The sequence below is a fragment of the Monodon monoceros genome, unplaced genomic scaffold (assembly GCF_005190385.1).
Source record: "Monodon monoceros isolate NGI ecotype Baffin Bay Population unplaced genomic scaffold, NGI_Narwhal_1 Super_Scaffold_15, whole genome shotgun sequence".
Taxonomy (NCBI): domain Eukaryota; kingdom Metazoa; phylum Chordata; class Mammalia; order Artiodactyla; family Monodontidae; genus Monodon; species Monodon monoceros.
In genome coordinates this window covers 52,437,734-52,449,917 of record NW_021703771.1, presented here as the reverse complement: position 1 = coordinate 52,449,917, position 12,184 = coordinate 52,437,734, and the positions used below count along the sequence as shown (strand labels likewise).

The 12,184-nt window shown below is 40.7% G+C and overlaps 1 protein-coding gene across 3 annotated transcripts in view; it reads right to left on the bottom strand.

Moving 5' to 3' along the window:
• Positions 1-12,184, bottom strand: part of TPD52L1 (TPD52 like 1) — a 97,885-nt gene that overhangs the window by 30,148 nt on the left and 55,553 nt on the right. For all 3 annotated transcript variants that reach the window (XM_029224270.1, XM_029224271.1, XM_029224273.1), the window contains exon 2: positions 6,520-6,635. In XM_029224270.1, coding sequence (XP_029080103.1) covers positions 6,520-6,635 — 116 coding nt within the window. The remainder of the gene's footprint in view (positions 1-6,519; positions 6,636-12,184) is intronic.

Below are 12,184 nucleotides of genomic sequence, written 5' to 3'. Positions count from 1 at the left end.
ACACTGTCATTTTAAAGTCAAACCCTTCTATCCTTTTGTTCTCGTGTTATATTCCACTTTCTCATCTTTGTCAATGTGTTCTTCTGCATTTAGTTTGCTGCCTAAGATTTCTCAAGGTTGTATCTCTATCTCTCTTACCATAGAAAATACGTGGGCTTCATTTCTGCCTTTTATTCTGTATTAGAAAGACCTTTTTGGCTTTCTTTCAGTTTGGGTGACTGAAATGACTAGGAATCTGGTTTTGTACATATATCAGGTATTACTGTAGTTTCCAACTTGTAACAAAATTAATGGGAAGTTTTTTAACTTGCAAAAAGAAATTAAAGATGTAGAGAAGAAGAAAGAGGTTTAAACAACTTGGTATTCTCAATCTTATATCTATGGAACCCCAGAAATTTATTCAAAACTATGGGGGACAGTAAGATATTCATTAGTTATTTGGGGGTGGGAGGAGTGGGTAAAGTATTCACAATTTTCTAATGAAATCCACAATCCCAAAAAGTGATAGAAACATTGAAGTGACCAATTTACCAAACAACATCCTAAAGAAAGATAAAATTCCACACCTAATAATTTAAAAATCGAAGCATACATTAAAAGGCATTTGTAGAGAAAAAACTTCTAATGATGGAAACATGAACTCAGTTACTCTGTTGGGTCTATTGTCAGGTTCTATAATGAAAGTCTCACCATTTCAATAAAATGTAAGGCTCACACTTCTTAAAGCTTTCATTTATTTATCAGTGATCTAAATATATGCCAAAATATCTATGAAGCAAAACCCAGAAGGTGAAAAAACAGATAATCTTAAATTACATTAACATGCCAGACTGAAAATGGCCAATCTCATCTCTCTCAGCAGAGCAGAGAGTCCTGACACAGCAGAAAGGCCTTTAATCACAAATGGTTTAAATGACAATCCTGGTGAGATTCATTCACTTATTTGACTAATGAGAATTTTTGGCCTAGTTACACCAGTGGTTCTCAATTTCAGTTTATATAAAAGTCACTCAGAGAGCATATTTAAAATGCAGATTCCAGAAGTAGGCCCCTTTTAATGCCCTAAGATTCTGATATCTCAAATTTGGTGAGGCCAGCCTACATATATTTTTTAACAAGCACCCCCAGTTATTCTGATGCAGGTAGTATGCAAATTCTACATTGTAAGTACCTCTGCAGCCATATCAAATTCGTTTTGGAATGAGCTGGAGTGCAGGTAAATCATCAATTAAAGTATTTAAGATATCCTTTCCCCTTTAATTTTAAATTAATCATATCTTCACTAGAAACTGATAGTCTGGTTCTTTGGTTTCTTGACCCCTTAGAAGATCTTTTTTTTTTTTTTTTTCGTGGTACGCGGGCCTCTCACCGTTGTGGCCTCTCCCATTGCAGAGCACAGGCTCTGGACCCGCAGGCTCAGCGGCCATGGCTCACGGGCCCAGCCGCTCCGCGGCATGTGGGATCTTCCCGGACCGGGGCACGAACCCGTGTCCCCTGCATCGGCAGGCGGACTCCCAACCACCGTGCCACCAGGGAAGCCCAGAAGATCTTCTTATAGGATAAATATTTATGCACAAGATTAGATATTTCAACTTGATTACTCAGATATGAATGAATAGGAATGAAAGTGTTGGTGAGGATGTGGAGAAATTGAAACCCTTGTTCATTGCTGGTGGGAATGAAAAATGGTTCAGTCACTGCGGAAAACAGTCTCTCAGTTTCTCAAAAAGTTAAACATGGAATTACCATATGACACAGCACTCCTGCTCCTAGGCATATTCTCCAAAGAATTGAGAACAGGTACTCAAATAAATACATGTATATGCATGCTCAAAACAGCACTACTCACAATAGCCAAAAGGTGAAAACAACCCAAATATTCATCAAAGGACGAATGGATAAACAAATTGCAGTATATACATAAAATGGAATATTATTCAGTGGTAAAAATGAATGAAGTACTGATATAAGCTACAACACAGGTGAACCTCAAAAACACCAGGCTAAGTGAAATAAAGCCAGCCACTAAAGGTCACCTACTGTATGATGCCATTTACATGAACTATCTAATCCATAGAGACAGAATGCAGGCTGATGGCTGCAGAGAAGAAAGAGAAATGGGAAGCAACTGCTTCGCGGGTATGGGGTTCCCTTTTGGGACGATTAAAATGTTTTGGGGCTGGACAGAGGTGGTAGTTACACAACACTGTAAGTTTCTAAATGCCATTGAATGGTTCAATTTAAAATAATTTTATGCTATGCCAATTTATTTCAATAAAAAATGAAAAAAATTATAAATTAAGTAATGAGTTAGCTTCAATATGAAATTTATACTAGAAGATTGAAAGCTTACTTTTCTATTTAATCTGCTATATTACATAAAATATCTAACTTAAATCCAGAAAAAGAAATACTTTTATAAACTATTAAGTATCAGTATGATGTTTAGGAGTAAGAGCATTTGGTCTCTTGTACACACTGCTTCAAGTCCTGCCACTTCTCCTGGTTTACTCCTGCCTTGGCTAAGAATATGGAAGAATTAAAATTAAAATTCAAATAATATCTGGGAGGGTGTGACAGGCCATGGGGTGCCCAGACATTTGGTCAAACATTATTCTGGGTGTGTCTGTGAGGGTTAGTCTGCATGAGATTAACATTTGAATTGGCAGACTGAGTAAAGCAGATTGCTCTCCCAAAGTGGGTGGGCCTCATCTAATCAGTTGAAGACCTATATAGAACAAAAAGGCTGACCCTCCCTTGAGTAAAAGGGAACTCTATCTGCCTGTCTGCTTTTGAGATGGGCCACTGTTTTGTCTTGTTGTTGTTTGTTTTTTTGTTTTTTCCTGCCTTCAGATTCAAACTGTAACATTGGCTCTTCCTAGGCCTTCAGACTGGAGCTACACAATCAGCTAAGTCCTTATAATAAATCTCTTTCTATATACATATATATATATATCCTATTGGTTCTGCTTCTCTGCAGAACCCTGATTAACACAGAGGGGTGTTACAATAAGACAGTATTGGTTGTGAAGACTTTAGTTGTTCACTAGCTCAGTCCAGAAAAAATGAAAGTCTTGAAGGAAAAAAACTGAGAGAGGAAGGAAGAGCTTAGGGCACTTCTTTGGAAAGGCTAAGAGACGGGTGGCTTGAGGGCACTGTGTGCTTTTCTTGGGGAACGACACACTGAGCAACAGCCACTGTCTATTTGATGATGCTGTCTGGTATTTTTTCTACTCCTAGTAATGCCCATTTTTCTTGAGTCATTTTATCTAGGGGACATTGGCAGTACTTGATTGTTATATAATCATAAATTTATGGTTCTAATGCTAACACTTCATCCTTTTCAAAAGGCAAGCCACATTATAGAATACTGAGCATCAAATGCAGCTTAGCGAGATGAAAGTGGTAGTGGGATGTTAGTAGCACAGAAATATTGAGCAAGTTTATCTAAAAAGGGAGAATGGAAAAAACAACCCACAGAATAGATGCATAAAAACCTCAGAAAAGATGTTAGGAGCAGCTGGTAATAAGACTAATGAGAACAAATATCTGAAACAAAATAATATTTCTTTATATATTGACAAGATTTGTAAAAAAAAATATATTCTTCTTCCAGTATTCACAAATATAAATGTTTGTTGGTGCTATGATTCAAGTTAATTATAAATCTTAATTGCTCACCTTCTGTGCACAAACCACTGCACCAGATCGGAAGTGATATTGGCCCCGCATTGAAGACTCTTTTAAAAACACACTTATTGCGTGAACATGATAATAAACTCGAGACTGAACTGTGTTAACGACAGATTCCTCTTTTAAGATGCAGACCTCGGCTAAGATGTAGCCCCTTGGCCAATACTGGCTTATTTTATGTCTCTCCCCACAAGGACAGGTCTTCTGCCAGCACTTGGTAAGCACAACAGTGCGCTGGCTGTGCGGCTGAATGGGGTTACAGGCTCGCCTGAAGTCTAAGGGCGCCCTCCTGAGAATACAGACCACAAAACAGTGCAGGGTAAAGCAGTGGGGTGGGGATCCAGCACAGTCAGCAAACAGCAGGAGAATCTGAGGAAACGAGGGAGAGGAGTGTACAGAAGAGGAGAGCGGGTGCCTGGAACACCCCAAGACCCCTCTAAGCAAAGCAATCAGACATAAGAAGTCCTCCTACACGAAGCTCTTGCTTTGGATCATGGCCACAACTGACTGCCTGATTCAAAAGCAGTCTAATAGGCTGACCTGTGAGGTGTCCTGTTACCCAAGTGCCTAACAGACCCAGTAGGATCTTCCCTCAAACAGAGAGGGGTTGCTTATGACCAGTGGCCCCAGAGGAATATCTGTGGAGAATTGAGGCAGAGAAGCTGAGCTGTCTGCACGATGTCTCAGTTCTTCATAGGGCCAGCCGTGGGACTGCTGAGATGTCCGTGATGCAATTAAACCCTAGCATTTACGGTAATCTGAATGCATGTGTGATATGAAAGAACCTAATCTGTGGTGTGTGTGTGTGTGTGTGTGTGTGTGTGTGCGCGCATGTACGCTGTGAAAGGGCAGAGAAAGTGGATTTAAGAGAATAATGAGCAGAAAACAGAGGTGACACAGATGGAGGGAGAAGAAATGGAAATGTGAAGAGGAAAAATAGGAAAGATCCCCTCCTTTGCTTTTTGCTGGGCCTGAGGCAAACAGCTGTGCCCAGTGCCCCTGGAGGTTACACTGCTACCTTTGGCAAGACATGGTGCTTCTCCACCCCTGAGGAATCCAGAAATAAGAGACAGGAAGCATGGAGGCTAATGCATCCTAAAGGATGAAAACATCAATCCTGGTAATGTGAAAAAGTAACAAGGAGTCTGGTGTTATTTTCAGAAGTCAGGCTTAAAAAGTCTTAGGAATGAGACACACTGGAGGGTCATTAATGTGGCCAAATGAGACAAGAATGTGTGAAAACACTGGTTTTTTATATTCATGGGGGCATCCATTGAGAACCAAGGCTTACTGTTTCTTGATTATAAACATAATACTTGCTCATTGTTGAAAGTTTAGAAAATACAGCATGCAGGCACACAAAAAACACAGATGTATGTACGTGTGTGTGTGTATATATATATCCCAGTAATCCCAGAACTGAGAAAAATCAAGTCATTTTATAAAAGTTGGTCTGTTACAGAGGTTGTGTATGAACTTAAACTTGGATGATAACAGTGAAGGAGTTAAATTTCAGTTTAGAATCAGTTAGCTGATGACAGTCTGCAGAATATAACTTTTGTCAACACAATTGACAGGAACAAGTCATAATCCAGGATTCCAGGCCCTAAGAAAACGTGGAGCTCAGATATTCTCTGTTTAGGTTGACTTTGGTCCATCCACTCTGGCAGGTATGGCCAATCTGAAATAAACGAGGTGGCTCTGGATCAGTGGCCACAGACAGGTCCAGCTAAAGAACCAGGCTACTTGATCTGAGGCACTGTCCTTACTAACATAATTTCTGCTGTACTAGAAGAACAAGCTGCTCCTTCATTTTATCATGAGGTTATTCTAGGGTGTGTCTTAGGAAAGCACCTGAAATGTCTTTAGTATTATTATGAGCTGTCATAAACACACACTATCAGAACCTTAGAGCTTGGAGAGTCTGGGGTGGACACAGCGGGGTGAAGCTTAATTTAAAGCTGTGTCTCCAGCCTGTAGAAGAGGCCAGAGGAAGAAGACAAGCCTTGATTCCAGCTGGACCAGGAGCTTCCTACCCTCTGGGCCAGGGATTCAAATGGGGAGGAATGCTGGCCCCTTCCCCTCTTGCCTTACTGCTTCTTCTACTTGAGAAGCTCCCTTCTCCTGCCCTTTCCTCCTACAATGTAAACGCTCCCTAGCAAAGTATTTAAGAGGTAGCAAAGTGTATGTAGTGGGTGCTACAAACAAATGGCTTTAACAAAGAGTTGTCTTCACGACAAGCCAGGCACCCTCCTCATCTCTAGGTCCAGATGCCCACGGCAACTACACAAGCTCTAATGAAGCCTAAAGTCATCATAGCTTCCCTCTCTACCGCCGGAGCTTTATTCTTCTAAAAAAGAGTACATCAACTTAATAAATTCAGTTGCTTCTATGAATGAAGTTTTCATTATAAACATAAATCCCTTCACAGTATTTGTTGAGCTAAGCTGCTGACCTAAAACAACAACTGCTCTTCAAAGGCAGCTTGCGACTGTACCAAGGTCTTGAAGGAATTCCATAAGGTTTGTAAGTGATTTATTGCCCCCACAGCATTGTGATACTAAGAAGAGTAAGAGGTGCATATTTACAACTAATTATTGTTGCTTAAACAGCATAACCGTTTGTTTTCCCATGGCCACCAATGGATAATGGACAATTAGCATTACAAAAATACCTCAGAAAAATGAATCATCTTACAATATATCACTTATTAAATCTTTTTAAATGGAAGACAACATAATTGTAATATGCAACTTATATCAACTAACAATAATTCTCAGGATTTGGAGACAGACATAGCAACAATAAGAAGATTACTAAACATACCTGAACTAGTTCTGCCTTTAATTCTTCTTTTTCCTCCTCAGAGAGCATGCTAGGGAAGTCAGCACTGGCTACTGTGTCTTCATCTCTTCCTTGCAGTGGTTCAGTCTCCAACAAACCTTTAGGCAAGATTGGGAAAACATAACGCAAGTTAAAAAATGAATTTAGGGCTTCCCTGGTGGCGCAGTGGTTGAGAGTCCGCCTGTCGATGCAGGAGACACGGGTTCGTGCCCCGGTCCGGGAAGATCCCACATGCTGTGGAGCGGCTGGGCCCCTGAGCCATGGCCGCTGAGCCTGCGCGTCCGGAGCCTGTGCTCCGCAACGGGAGAGGCCACAACAGTGAGAGGCCCATGTACCGCAAAAAAAAAAAAAAAAAAAAAAAAAGAAAAAAAAGAATGTTTCTTCATCAAAAACACTAACTGTATGGAAAATAAAAAGACAAGCCACTAATGGAAGAAGATATCTCCCAGATGTAGAACTAGCAAAATTAGTTCCCAGAATAAACAGAATTCCTACCAACCCACATAAACAATGGAAATAACCCAATAGAAACATGGGCCAAAAAACCCAAACAGATTCATTACAGGGAGAAATCACAAGTGGTTAATAAATCCCGAATAACATGCTCAACCTCATTGATATTCCGGGAAATACAAATTAAAACATTTCATACCCACTGGATTAGCAAAAAGTTAAAAGTTTGATGATATTAATAAAAGTTGATGACTATGTAGAGGATGGAAACTCTGATCCACTGCTTGTAAAAATATAAACAGATACAAATAACTTGAAAAAAATGTATCATTATCTAGTAAAGTTGAACATTCACACACCCTACAATCCAGCATTCCACACCTATGGATATACCCAAGACACTCATACATCAGTACCTGAGGTCATTAATAAGAACTTTCATGGTAGCAAAAAACTGTAAATCAGCAAAAGTCTATCAACAGGAGAACATAAAAGCACACCGTGGTCATTTACACCAAGAAAACTCGACCCTAGTGAAATGAGTCAACTACAGCCATGCACGCCACATGGGTGAAACTCAGAAACAAGATGCTGAGTGAAAAACACAGGTTGCAGAAGAATAATAAAGTATAATTGCACATATATGAAGTCCTCAAACACACAAACTAAATAAAATACTGTTTAGGAATAAAAGTAAAAAGACAAGCAAGGCTATGGTAAAAAATTCAGGACCATGGTTTTCTCTGAGGAGTGGGAGAGACCAGTTTCAATGCTAAGTATTTCTTTTTCATAAGTAATACCTGTTCGTTGTAAAAGATAATAACATAAAATGACCCATTAGTCATTAAAATTCCTATTAATCACACTACCCAGAAATAATGATCATTTTGTCCATCCTTTCTGGTATTTCTTCTATGCATTTGTTTACATTCTCTTGTATATATTTATATGCATTTACTGTTGTGAATTTAATTTACTTTTTCAATAGGATAACATGATATCCTTCATGTTTAAAAACACATATCTACCTTTATTTATTTTTATGGTTGTACAGTATTTTGTCTCATGTATGACTGATAAATTATCCTGTTTATTGGGGAGCTGCAGTGAACATCTCCTTGCCAAGTCATTAGGCAAAATCTTGATGATTTCCTACACACTGGGTTACAGAGGCAAAGGCCATGGACATTTTTAAACCTTCTGCCTAGTTATCCCCCAGAAAGGTGGTGCCAGTTTTATGCAAACATCAGCAACCTAGGAGAGTATCTCTAGATTCTCGGTACAAGAATGTTAAGTAGGTCATTTAAAAGGTTTTAAACACTGTCATTTATTTTTGCTGGTAAATATTTATGTTTACATGTGGCCAATATATTTTTAGTCAGTGTTCTAGGATAATTGTCTAAATCAGGAATCAGCAGTAATTCCAAGCACAGTTTTAAGAGATGCACCCAGAAAGTAAGCTGCCCGCCTGCACTGGGGGCTGGGGAAGAGCCATAGGAGGAACCTGTAAGACACTCTGGTCTTCTCCCCAACTCAGCCTGGCCCAGGAACTTAGCAGATACTGCTCAAACTTAGCCAGAACCTAAATTCTCCATCTTCTCCTTTCTTGACAGTATGAGCGGACATGTACCAGGGAACAGAAAACAGTTCCAGGCACTTAGACTTTTCAAGACATCAAATGTCTTTAGTATCTTCCTATATTCTAGGAAGATTCGAAATCCATTTTAATTGCTAATATGTGAATTGGGAAACTTCTAGCAAGTTTAGGGAAGGACAGACCTCCCCTTATCCAGCAGGTAGCTTCTACTCTTCAGGGGGAAGGTATATACATCTTATAAAGTGAGATATTTCCTGCACTGGCTTCAGCTCTGATCTGTCACACATGCCACTCCTCAGAGACATCATGAATCTCAAAGTTTCTCTCCCAGAAAGCAGCCATTCAGGAAATCTGCCTGGAGCCCAGAAGCTGCTAGTTAGGTCAGGTCTAATTAGACCAGCTACCTTCTTTACTCTTGTCTTTGAAATAAATGTCAGTTCCCCATCATTTTTTTGACTCACTGCGTTAGGGAAGCAGCAATCACTCATGAGGTCAAAGGATAATTCCAGAATCAAGGAGTAGGGGGAAAAAGGAGTTCGATTTTAAAAAGTGATTAAACAGTGAAAGAGTCAAAATCAGAAAGAAAAAAAAAGCAAATAGGAAGAGATACCAAGTGACAGATGATAATGTGAGAAGGGCAGTAAAATGAGTATAAAATAACCTAGTTACTATGGAAGAAGATATTAGAGAAGATTAAAAACATATTTTTAATAAAAGCAGTAATTAGTGGGCAAAACTGTTCAAGAAGCACAGTTTTTAGCAGGTACCAATACATTATGAATTTTGTTCTCTTTTCCAAATGTGCAGAACTACGCTGCCTTTATCTGGCATAGAAGAAAGAGCACTACAACAGGAGGTGGGACACTTGGAATTCTGCCTACCTGTGGGCTTGCCACTAACCAGCAGAGGACACTTGACCTCAATTATCTCATCTGTAAAATGGGTACCTTACAGGATTGTTGTTAAGATTAAATGATGTTAAATCAGATATGTGAAAATGTTTAAATTTCCATACAGACCTCAGCAACATATTGGTGAAATTTGGGGGTGACAGTTTTTAAAAGTATTAATGTGCTATGTTCTCTTTTGTGTTTCAGCCTCCCCAAGATATAGTATTTTCCTAACTGGTCTAAGGCATCCATCTGTCTGAGGTAGAGAAAAGGAGCAAAAGAAACACAAAGATTAATATTTAGATTTTTGGCATCTGAAATTGGATTTGCCAGGAAGACAACAGTTTTGCAAAATGGGCAATATTCTTAGGAGGGGATGTTCTCCACATCTTTATTTCCCTCTTTGTACATCAGAAGCCAAGGCCAGGACATCCAGGCCAGGAAGTTCCCCTTAGGTACACAGTGCATGAGGATTTACCAAGGATGTATGTACCTCCTGCTCTATGCCCCGGAGCAGGCGGGAAGAGGGAAGGGAGAAAGGAGAGGAGCTGTGAGGTGTGTATGTCCAATCTTTTCCTTTGGGTTTTGGCCCAGAAAGATTTATAGAGGAACCTGCTGGAGGTTCTGTTTGCTTCTCCAGACCCACCCTCTATCCTCTTCCACTATGCTCTGTGCCTGGGAGACTGGCCTAAGGATTACATCAACATGGTTCCCTCACCCTTCTGCTTCCTTTCTGCATTGGCCATCAGAGCCCCAGCGGGACCCTGCGGGACAGAAAGGGGCAGGGACTGCCTCTCTCCCTGCCAGGCAGCACTGTGCAGTTTTATTTTTCCACCACCAAAGACCACAGCTTCTATTCAGTAGTTTTCTTCTACAGCTCAGCTCTTGTCAAGTTCCTAGAACCCCGCCCTGTCCTCCAGCCTAGGGATTGTACTGACTTCCTGCTGCTATTGCTCTGAGGAGCTTCAACATCCCCTGTTGGTTTCCCTTAATTCTTCCTATCTTTCTAATAGTCCCTTCATTAAACTCTTGAATCAGGCACCCCTTTGAGCATGTCATCCATTTACTTCTTTCCTGGTCCCTGACTGATATAGGAAGCCTGCCCCACTCTGATTTGGAGGGCAGTGGTCGCTCCAGAGAAAAATATCTTTCAGGCTGTCTTGCACCAACCTGGACCACATCCCTATCAACAGGTGCTGGGCGGTTGGGCATCTTGGCCCTTGGTGTTTAGTTCCCCAATTCACTCTTCTGCAGTCAGTTAACCACGCATGGGATCCAGAACTCCCCTTAGCACTTAGAGAGAAACTTGCTGCCTTGGCAAAGGGTTGGTGCCCCTGCAGCAGGAGCAGAGGTTACTGGCCCTGGCCAGAGGTCTGGGTGGAGGGGGTGGAGAAATCAGCCATCAAGAACCAAAGTGAAGCTGAATCAGCTTGGAAAGGCCCAGACTCAGGTAAGGAAGACAAGATCATAAGTAATATCTGCAGAAAACGTCAGCATCAGAATACTTCATGGTCCCAGTGGCCCAAAGAGCCAGAGAAGAAGCCAAGGCACTACGTGGGCCCTTCCTGCTTCCATATACCAGACATCCCCTTAGCTGGGACAAGGAAAAGGGGAGCTGAAAAAGGAGAATTCTGAGCTAGAGGGTAATTTTACTAAGGAATTAAGTACTATTTAAAGGGGCTTTAAAAATGATTGTATTGGAATGGACTAAAGCTATTTTTTCTTCCCCACTATCCAAAGCGCAAGGGTAGTAGAGATACAGGTATAGGTCAGGTATGGAGCACAAGTATGTGCACCAAGGTGTGGTGTGAATAAATCTTGCAAACCTGCTGTGGGGTATTTTGCACTTCAAGATGCCCATTTTACTTTCATTAGTACATGCAACAAAATATACAGACCTGTCTTAATAAAAGTAACAAATATTCACAGGAATGACTCTACCGCAGGAACTGTGCTTCTGCATTGGCCAGGTGACATCCTGGTCTTTAAATACTCGTCAAATGCTACCATCCGCCTGCTTTCACTATACCTACAATGACCCAGTGATGACTCATTTAAGTCCCACATATGGGACTGAATGACACAACAAACTGAACCAGATCCAACTGAGAAGTCACTGTGGGCCAGTCTCAGCCTTTGCTAATGGGGACCTTCACTCATGGGACCTGGGTTCAGAGTCTGGCTCAGTTACAAGTTGCTGTGTTCTAACTTAGGTTAGTCTGAGTCCTAAGCCTATGCCTTTACCTGGCTTACAACCATCTGAAGAATAGTAAACAAAATGCTGCTGAGTACAAGTCAAGAATGAACTTGGGATGAAAGTGCCTCCCCTCCAACCTTGAAATGAAATCACCTGTTGGCATCAACATACTTGAATGCATCCGGTCAAGCGCTCCCCTGGGTTAGGCTGTGGCTTCATGCACATGACTGAAACAGTACAGATAGCTATGAGGTAAAATGATTATGAACTGTGATTTCAGATGAGTGACCATACCCTGAATTGTTGGCAAATATATAAAAGTTCCAGAATTTCTTTTAAATAACAAAAGAATCTTGCCTGTTTGTGTGCGTGCACCATATTCAGGAATTAAGAAATAAATCCAGCGAAGGAAGCGCGTATTTTCAAAAAGAATACAAAGTTATCCTAGGACTTAATAAAAAAGAAGATAGACCTGGATAGACCTAGAGTCTGTCATACAGAGTGAAGTAA